Source organism: Silene latifolia, chromosome Y (genome assembly GCF_048544455.1).
Source record: "Silene latifolia isolate original U9 population chromosome Y, ASM4854445v1, whole genome shotgun sequence".
NCBI lineage: Eukaryota > Viridiplantae > Streptophyta > Magnoliopsida > Caryophyllales > Caryophyllaceae > Silene > Silene latifolia.
Genome location: NC_133538.1, coordinates 18,854,094 through 18,864,481, shown reverse-complemented (window position 1 = coordinate 18,864,481; position 10,388 = coordinate 18,854,094). Strand labels below are relative to the sequence as shown.

Genomic DNA, 10,388 nt, shown 5'->3' with positions numbered 1-10,388 from the left:
CAACAAATGACCGGGACAGAGGAGTATCTTGTATTGGGCTGATTTCCATGTATGTATACACCCTTCTTTCATTTATTAGTAGGTCTTTCTTACAACCGTTGCAAGTTAAAAACCCCCCATAAAACTCGTTTCCATGTATACACCCTTCTTTAGCTTTTTACAACGGTCATAAATGAGAATTTGTAATAGATTATTCTCTTTTTCCTGTCTCTATTGTCCTGTTCAATTTCCTTTTGCCTGATTCTTAATGCATCTTTTCTCCCACTTTATTAAGAAAGAAAGCACTTGTGACAAAATGAATTTAAAATATTCCATGTGGCATGTATAATGGCCTTGATCTATGATATAAAGCAAACCTTACTTTATCTTTTAGATTCTTATACAATAATCACTATAATCATTTCAAGGTACATCTCCAAATAGTTTCTTACCTGTAATAACATTTTTGATTAAGCTGTAGTATTTTGGGTAATCACAATTGTTGCTGATTTTGTTCGGCAGATGGATTCCGTCAAAGGTCCGTCGACCACCCCGAGTAAGAGCAGGATAGCGCGTGCAATCTCCAAAGTCCTCCATGTCCGTTCTCTCACTGGGATTTCTCCAGGTAGTGTATTACCAAATTTTAAAACAAAAGAAAAAAGTAGGGAAATGAAGCAACAAGAAAAGGTCAAGGTCGAGGCAGTAAATGGTGTTCAGAGCTAGTCTACCTTAAAGGTTGTTGATCAACAGCTTGTGGATAGGATTTCTCGAGATGCACTTGTTGGTAAGGTATTTGCCAGTATTTCATCTATCAAAGCTGCATATGCTCAATTACAACAAGCTCAGTCACCCTACGATTTTGATGGTATTCAAACTTCTGACCAAATGGTCATTGGTGAGCTGAAATCCTTATCAGAGCTCAAACAAAGTTTTGCAAAGAAAAAGTTTGACCCGTTTCCTGAGAAAGCTTTGGTTAAGTATGAAATCGAAGAACAGAAGAATCTAGTAAAGACGTATGAGATTCTAGGGAGAAAATTGGAGAGTAAGGTGAAACTGAAAGATTCCGAGATTACATTCCTGAGGGAGAAACTAGATGAATCCAAGAAAGAAAACCGAGTAATTGAGAAAAGATTAAACGCGAGTGGCCAACTCGCTGTTCTTGATAATCTTCACATGTCGGGATTAAGTCCGAACCATTTTATTCCCGTTCTTAGACATACTATAAGATCAGTTCGCACTTTTGTGAGGGTTATGGTTAGTGAAATGAGGTCAGCAGGGTGGAATGTCGACGCGGCTGCTGCTGTCATTCATCCGGGTGTGACCTACTGGAAGCCTGAGCATAAGTGCTTCACATTTGAGTCATTTGTGTGCAAAGAAGTGTTTGATAGTTTCCACATTCCTAACTTCTCACTTCCAAGTGAACCTTTACCGGACCACAAGCAGCGACGAAGGCTGTTTTTTGAGAGATTTACTGAATTAAAGTCGGTCAAAGCAATGGATTATCTCTGTCAAAAGCCTAAATCGACATTTGGAAAGTTTTGCCGGGCCAAGTACTTACGAGTGGTGCACTCGAAGACGGAGTCATCCTTGTTTGGTAACTTGAACCAGAGAAACCTGGTGAATTCTGGTGAATACCCAGAAACTGCCTTTTTTACAGCATTTGCTGAAATGGCAAAGAGAGTATGGTTATTACATTGCCTGGCATTTTCTTTCGAGCCGGTCGCCTCTATCTTTCAGTTCAGAAATCAGTGCCGGTTTTCAGAGGTGTACATGGAAAGTGTCTCAGACGAGGCGTTCTTGCCAGGGGCAGAACCATGTGTCGCATTTACGGTGGTTCCTGGGTTTAAGATTGGTAAGACTTGTATCCAGTCTCAGGTGTATGTTGCTAGTGCATGACTAAAACTAGAAGAGTAATGCTATCAACCTTCTCTTTTCTAACTTTCCAATTTTACCTTACAACAACAACAACAACAACATCAGAGCCTTAATCCCAAAATGATTTGGGGTCGGCTGACATGAATCATCCTTTCGAACCGTCCATGGGTGAACGCACGCCTCAAAATGCGAATAAAAAAAGGGAAGATGAAAAACAAAAAGGGAGAACGAAAATGTAATGGAAAGTCAAGGTGAACTTAGGGGTTTTAAAATCGAATTCCGTCTTTCTTTTATAAAAACTTAAAATTTAAATCGAGAGAAAAGATTAAAACGATTTTTAAAAACCGAAATAGAGTTAAGGATCCGGAATGAACCAGGTAAAATCTATAAGAAAGTGGTTGTTGAAAAAGTGTGAAGTAAAGGAGAGAAAAATAAATAAATTAATTTCTTTAAATAAAATAAATAAAAAAACACTAAATCTGTCAAAAAAACATCAAATACTAAAAATCCACATGTATCCTTTCCCTCCATTGTGCCCTCTCCGTCACCATACTCTCCTCAAGCCCCAGAACTCTCATATCGTGCTCTATCACTCTCAACCATGTATCTGCCTCTCGGTCTTCCCTCGCCTCTAGGGACCTTTCCCGTTCTCCAAGTCTCCGGCCTCCTAACCGGGGTGCCCATAGGTCTCCTTCTCACATGGCCAAACCATCTTAGTCGGTTTTCCATCATCTTGTCCTCTATTGGCGCCACTTTTACCTTTTCCCTAATAACCTCATTCCTTAACCGATCTTTCCTTGTATGTCCGCACATCCACCTCAACATGCGCATCTCCGCCACACTCATCTTTTGAATGTGACAATGTTTCACGGCCCAACACTCGGAGCCGTAAAGTAGGGCAGGCCTAATTGCCGTGCGATAAAATTTTCCCTTTAATCTTTGGGGCATATCTTTATCGCATAGAAACCCTGAAGCACTCTTCCATTTCAACCATCCCGCTTTAATTCTGTAAGCCACATCTCCGTCTAACTCCCCATCTTTTTGAATAATAGATCCTAGATATCTGAAGAAATTCGAACCCTCAACAACATTCCCATCGAAAATAATACTCCCCGCCTCTGTCGATCTCAACCCCGCCACCTTAGTGAACTTAGTGAACTGACACCTCAAATACTCAGTCTTACTCCTGCTCAGCCTGAACCCACGAGTCTCTAAAGTCTGCCTCCACACTTCCAACTTTCTCTCCACCCCCTCTTTTGTCTCATCAATCAACACAATATCATCAGCAAACATCATACACCAAGGGATGTCGTCCTGAATATCCCTTGTCAACTCATCCATAACTATAGCAAAGAGAAAAGGACTAAGTGCGGAACCTTGATGCACCCCGATGGTAATAGGAAATTCTTCTGTTCTCCCAACATTAGTGCGAACACTTGCACTAGCCCCCTCATACATGTCCTTTATGAGGTCAATATATTTTCGCGACACACCCTTTCTCGCCAAAGCCCACCAAAGTACTTCTCTTGGTACCCTATCATATGCCTTTTCCAAGTCAATAAAAACCATATGCAAATCCTTCTTCTTGTCCCGATGGTATTCCATCAACTGTCTCATGATAAAAATCGCATCCATAGTCGATCTCCCGGGCATAAATCCAAATTGGTTTTCCGAGATGTCTACATATCTCCTAAGCCTTTGCTCGATTACCCGCTCCCATAACTTCATTGTATGACTCATAAGTTTAATTCCCCGATAATTGGAACACTCTTGGACATCACCTTTGTTCTTGTACAAAGGGACAAGAGTGCTTTTCCTCCAAGCCGATGGCATCTTGTTGTTCCTCCAAATCTTGTTGAAGAGCATGGTTACCCATTCAATCCCTTTCTCCCCGAAGCACCTCCAAACTTCTATGGGTATACCATCCGGTCCCTCTGCTTTCTTTGACCCCATCTTCCTTAACGCCTTTCTAACTTCACTCTTTTGTATTCTACGCACAAATTCCCAATTAACCATGCTTGGTGTTACCTCTACATCCCCAAAACCTTGTTCTTGATGTCCATTGAATAAATTATCAAAGTAAGAACTCCATCTAGCCTTTATCTCGTTATCCTGAACCAGAACCTTGTCGTCCATATCTTTCACACACCTAACTCTCCCAATATCTCTCGTCTTTCGGTCTCTTATGCGAGCCAGTTTATAGATATCCTTCTCTTCTTCTCTCGTGTCCAACCTGGCATACACTTCTTGGTTAACTTTTGCCCTCGCATCCCGTACGGCCTTTTTAGCGGCTCGTCTAGCCTCCTTGTACTTCTCAAAGTTCTCATCACTCATGCATTTCCCCAGAACCTTATAGCATTCACGTTTAGTCTTTATCGCTTGTCTCACCACATCGTTCCACCAAGATGTGTCCTTACTTGATGGTCTATTCCCTTTAGATTCCCCTAACACCTCCCTCGCCAAATCCTTTACAACATGCTCCAATTTATCCCACGCTGCATCAATATCCTTCTCCTCGCAATCCGACCAAATATCGCTACTTCCAACCTTATCCAAAAACGCTTGTTGGTTTCCCCCTTGTAGCTTCCACCACTTGATCCGTGCCTCACCGATTATCTTACCGCTAATAATTTTACACTGGTAATTAACACGAGTGAAATGGTAGAAAAGAGGTGATTGGTATCCTTAATCATAACAGAGCAGCAAATCATTTTGATCATATTATCATAATTTTGGGTCGAATGATCCAACGGTGAGATGCGATCGCAGTGTGGGGTCCACAGAGTATACTGGAGGGCATTGGCTCAAATCTTAGAAAAATAAAAAAGATGCTTTTGTTTTTGTTGCATGATAGATGCAACTCTCTGGAACATGGTTACTTGGGCCAATTTGTCCCTTAATCTGTGGCTTTTTATGAATCTGAGACCGGTGTGGGCTTTGGGGGTTGAAAATGGTGATTAGTTTATCGGTCCGGATTATCTCCATTTTCTTAAAAGAAATGGACATCCATTTCTTATCAACGCTCCGGATCAAATATTATAATGATCCAACGCTTGTAATCGTTTCATAAAAATAAAGGTTTAATGGATGGTGAGAGAAAATATATTAAAATATGGTTGTATTAGAGAGGAAATGGAGAGAAAGTAATGGAGATGATCTAAATTCATTAGTTTATGATAAAGATTATCAATGTTTTAATGATCATTACCAAAATTTTGTTAATACCTAGGTAGAGTAGGGCTATAGTAGTTTGTTGTAAGCATAATAGTTGTTTATGTTGTTTGTGTATCCATATCCATATATAACTACTAAAATGTGTAAATTTCACATTTTGGGTTTCTTATAAACAATACACTCTAATAAATAGTCAGCAATAGTAATTTGTTGAATCTGTTCCCCTCGTTCAATTTGTTCTTCAACTTGCATCTAAGCCACTCGTTCCCTTTGTTCCTTAACCGACTCTTCTTTTTCTCAGTTTCCTCCGTTTGTTCATCTCACTTCCTCCATCTCTTCGTCTCCTAAAAGCGCTCTGTTTCCACACCCTCCAATCCTTTCACTTTACTTCATTTCTCTCTACTACCATCTCAACCTTTCTTTTACTTTCTAATTCATTGTTTCATCCCATATCTTAATCTCATTAGGCTGTGAACGTCGATGCGGTCAGTGGTGCCTCAAATGATGATGGTGACCGGTGAGATAGCATTAGATCCCCTCTCTTCTCCGTTCATTCTACTCTCTTCACTTTTCACTTCCTTATACTCTCTTCACGGTTGCAATCTTCGCTGAAATCACGAGGTGTGATCAACTTGATTTTGTTTACTTTATTTATTTTATCTGGTTTTAATTTATTCAATTGTGGGGTTGTTTCCTTGAATGGTTCCTATCTTGATGTGTCTAATTTGTTTTTTTTTTTAAAAAGGGGTTGTTCAATTTTAGGGTTGTTTGCAGCTTTAGGAGTTGTTGGTTTGAGGGGTTGTTTACGCCATCTTCAAGCGCGAAACTCGAGGCTTAGCATAAGGAGCTCAGATCTGGAATTTTTCCCATAACCCCATTCTTCGAACTCACTTAATTTGTGTTACTTTGTTTCCGTTTTAACTCTTCCATTCCATCAATCTCAGACCAATGTTCAGTGTCTTCAATTTTATTTGCTGCTTGTCGATGGCGATAGAAGATATTCATTATTGTACTTAAAAAGTAGATTATTCGTGCAACGGTTTTGTTGTGAGGTAATTATTTTGTTATTAACATTACCAAACCGAGATGGCGGACCAATGTTCAACTGATGATTGTTGTTAAGATTGATTTTAATGTTAATAATACAATCAATCATCAAAATAGAGTCTTATGAGTCGAGTACTCCCTTCATTCCAATCATTTGTTTAAGATTTTATTCTTTGTGTTCTTTGTGGTACTTAATGCACCATATAGATTGCGACTTATTGGATGACGGTGAATACGACGACAACGAGGCCCTTCGATTCCGGCCAGAGGATTGCTTATGGTGTTCATAATGCGGATGTCAATGTTTTAGAGGAAGAATCCGAGTCTTGCCTTCGATGCTGGGAGGCAATTGTTTCTTGCATTTATGGTTTAAACATTGCAATGAATTACAGTGGTTTAATGAGTTGGGGTTATCCCCAAATATCTGATTTGACATTTAGCGTCAAATACATCATTGCAATGGTTTTCATTATTGCAGTTATCTCCAAATACTAACTTTTCATTTAATGTTTATTGGTCTTATCTGACTTCATTAATAGCGAACTTATATTTGGGGTTATCCCGTAAATCGACCTATCAACAGTTTCTCGTAACCAAATGATTTCACTGCCAAACTCATTACTGCCATCTATAACCCGACGTCAGTTTCAATCATGGCTCATCAACACCAACGATTGTTTCATCCCATATCTTAACCTTATTAGGGTTTTGTCGACAATGGCTGTTAATGGCGATGCGGTCAGTGGTGGCTCAAATGACGATGGTGGCTGATTTGATAGCGTCCGATTAGCTTACCCCCATTGATGCTTATATTAGATGTTATCTATTGAGGTAGATCATTAATTGTCAATTGAATAAATTAGGAGTTTTTTCTTTAGGTGTTATTAGGGTTTTTTGTCCTTAGGTGTTAACTGCTCTCCATTTCTATCTTTATGAGGATTTACTGGTGGGTTTGTAAGAATTCATTGTCTGAGCTTTTCCTGTCGAACTGTTATTTCTTTTTAGTTTGACTGGTATTTTGTGGTACATATTTGCTTAATTTATTATTTGATTATCTCATAGTTTATCAATAATCAATAATTTATTAGTTTGGCCTATGATTCTATTGAGTGGTCTTTTGTGGATCACATGCTACAAGCATTAAAATTCCCTAAGAAGTTTAGGCAATTGCTTATGGTTTGCATTACCTCTCCTACTTATACTCTTAGCTTGAATGGAGCTCAATTTGGTTTCTTCAAGGGTAAGAGAGGTTTGAGACAAGGAGATTGTAACACCCCCATTTATTCAGAAGCCTTTAGCTAGACATTCCCAAATAAATAGGACTGTTACCATCTCGGTTTTCCGAGGTAGTGAATAACAAAGTCCAACTCACCAAAGTACTTAATATTAAAAATTTAATGATTACATGTTTATTACAACTTAACCAACTAAAACTTAATACAAAAACATTTACAATTCACAGCGGAAACAAATAAGGTGATATAATTATTCTATGTGATCTAGACTTCAACTATGGTCCAAGTCAAGCTCTCATCCCAATGTTCCCGAGTCAGCTAATCTTTGGGACCTGTCAAATCTGCTCCCCATTAAGGTTCACCACAGGTGTTCACGAATACACTGTCAACCACGAGGTTGAGTAGGAATAGCCAAACAGCCACAATAAATGGATACAAGAACAATATTAAATGCAAATGCAATGCATGCTCATGATCAATCCTCCGACGCTCCCGTTCATCCCGCCAATCCCTGGCCGGGGTAGTCTCATCATCCCAACCGAAGTTGAGGTAGTCTCATCATCCCAGAAACAAGCCCTGCAGAACCTGTTCTGAGGTATCCAATGCAAGTGCTCATGATATGAAAATGCAAACAATTGAGCAACATAATTTCTTACCATCTCAGACGAATCCAATAATCAATATAATCATCTCAGTCACGAGTTGAGGTAGTCAATAATCAAATCATCTCAGTCACGAGTTGAGGTAGTCAATAATCAAATCATCTCAATCCAACAATTCAACAATCATAATTCATCCAACACAACTCAATCAAACAATCATATAACAATATCCAAGTAATCATTAAAGTAATTGAGTAGCTATCCTACCTCAATAGCAAAATCCGAGTCAAACAAGCGAAATAATAATCCAAAACCTTCCTTCAACAAATCCAAATAACAAGCACGCGAACCAAGTAATAATAATTCCTTCAGCAATCGTCACCTAACAAGATATTATAATATAATTCCTTATTCCTTATTCAATTATATTAATTTACTTAATTATATTTCATTATATTAATTATTTCCGGCTCCAATTATTCTTACGTAAAAACCCGTTTCAAAACTAAATAAGTCAACCTAAACCCATAACAAACCACGTGAAACAACCCACCATACACAACCCGTACAACACGTCGAAACCGTGTTCAACACCCCCACCAAAACCCGTCCTTCACGACTTTCCTAACCACCATCAGCCCCGACCAATCCTGCCACCTCCTAGCCCACACTACGACGAACACCAGCGACTAAAACCACCAGCTGAACCGCCATTAGCAATCCCCAAACACACGCCCTAATCCACCTGACACCAACAACACTCACCTGACACACCCACAAAACCCGTCCCTAAACAACACCTATCCCGCCGCCTACAACCACCAAAAACCCCTGAAAACAGTTCCCCCAGAACAAGGGTTAATCCCCTGTTTTGCGAAATTCCGGCCATCACCAACACCAGCCGCCACCTGACGCCACGCCAACACCTCCAATGTGGTCGACTAGCTCCCCCCATCACAACCCTACCATGCCCAGGTCAAGACTCGACCATTAGAGGGTTCAATTACTCCCTACAACCACCCACGACCTAAACCCGTAACTCCCTGACCAACCACCCCAAAAACCACCCTAGAAAGATCCACGTCAGTCAAATAAGGTGATGTTAGAATCTCGGCAGTCTAAGGTTGCTCTAGGTCCAAATATCGAGTCCTATGGTGGTCTATAGAGGTCATACAGTTGTCTTAAAGATGCTTGCACAATAAAGTATAAAACCGATTTAGGATGAGTAATTACCTTGAGTCGATTAATTGGTTTTTGTTAATTCCTTCTTCTTCCGTCTCCTGAAGCTCCTTCTCTTAATTTGTGATTTATTTCTCAGATTTAACATGGTATTTATAGGGTAAGATTAGAGAGAAAGCGAGGTAAATTAGGAAACTATTATAATTTACCTTATTCTAACACTACTACAAATATAGGCAATAACAGCGCCCCATTAACAACGCATATTAACGCATTTATATGTAATACTGTTGTTAATCAGGTTAGTATATTTTTGCGCAATTCTATGAAAAGTAATAACAACGGTTATTTCTTTAAAACCGTTGTTATTAGTAGTCACAACGGGTTTCATTTTAGAACCGTTGTTAATAGTTGAAAAGTTATAACAACAGTTATTTATTTAAAACCGTTGTTATTACTTTTAACAACGGTTTTTTTGCATATAACCGTTGTTATTACTTTTAACAACGGTTTTTTACATATAACCGTTATTACTTTTAACAACGATTTTTTTTATATATAATCCTTGTTATTACCTTCGCACCAAAATATTTTCATTGTGGGATAAACCGGATCCCTTATGTTTCTTTCCCTTTCTATTCTTTATTCATCTTCAACCTTCGCATCTTCATCTCTCTCACACTCAAAAACAAAACCTCTCACACATTACTCACTCAAAACCCACCAAATCACCCCCAAAACACTCAAAAATTCTCCCTAACTCAATTTACATACTTATAACCCATTTTCCAACCTTCAAAACTACCAAAATCACTCAAAATGGACTTTTAGAAACCTAGGGTTTTAAAAATACGAGAGCAAGAAATTGATTTTTTGGTTTGATTTTCACCTTATTACTTCGATTGTTAGGTATGAAATACTAACCTACTCGATTTATTTGTCAACACAAAATTTTAATAATTGCACATCTATTTTATTTCCCATTTTACTGTTATTTGACTAACCCTTCTTTATCTCACCATCGATATCACTCTCCCCTTTATCAGTTATTCATTTTACACTATCAATTACCCTATTAAATTTTAGGGTTTTGTTTGATTTCATAAGGATCTCATCTTTCATAGTATCCATGAAGGGATTCAGATCTAGAGGTTTTCTTTATAACCGTAATTGCTTTGCCTATTTTGATTTTAAAATCTCTGGTGCCTTGTTGAATTTTAGGTTTCATTTGATATTTGTACTTTTTTTACCGTCTCGCATTATTCTTATACTTGGAAATTTTTACATTGTAGTCTTG

General features: G+C 38.7%; 1 protein-coding gene across 1 annotated transcript; it reads left to right on the top strand.

Moving 5' to 3' along the window:
• The first annotated feature begins 237 nt into the window (after window positions 1-237).
• LOC141626245 (protein GRAVITROPIC IN THE LIGHT 1-like) lies at window positions 238-2,449 on the top strand. Its single transcript, XM_074440166.1, has one exon. It carries the CDS (start codon window positions 865-867, stop codon window positions 1,873-1,875), a length of 1,011 nt encoding a protein of 336 aa, XP_074296267.1. The 5' UTR covers window positions 238-864; the 3' UTR covers window positions 1,876-2,449.
• Window positions 2,450-10,388: the final 7,939 nt, after the last annotated feature.

What these genes read in the sequence shown, in the direction of transcription:
- LOC141626245 (XM_074440166.1), top strand. Translation starts at nt 865, where the DNA reads ATGGTCATTGGTGAGCTGAAATCCTTATCAGAGCTCAAACAAAGTTTT.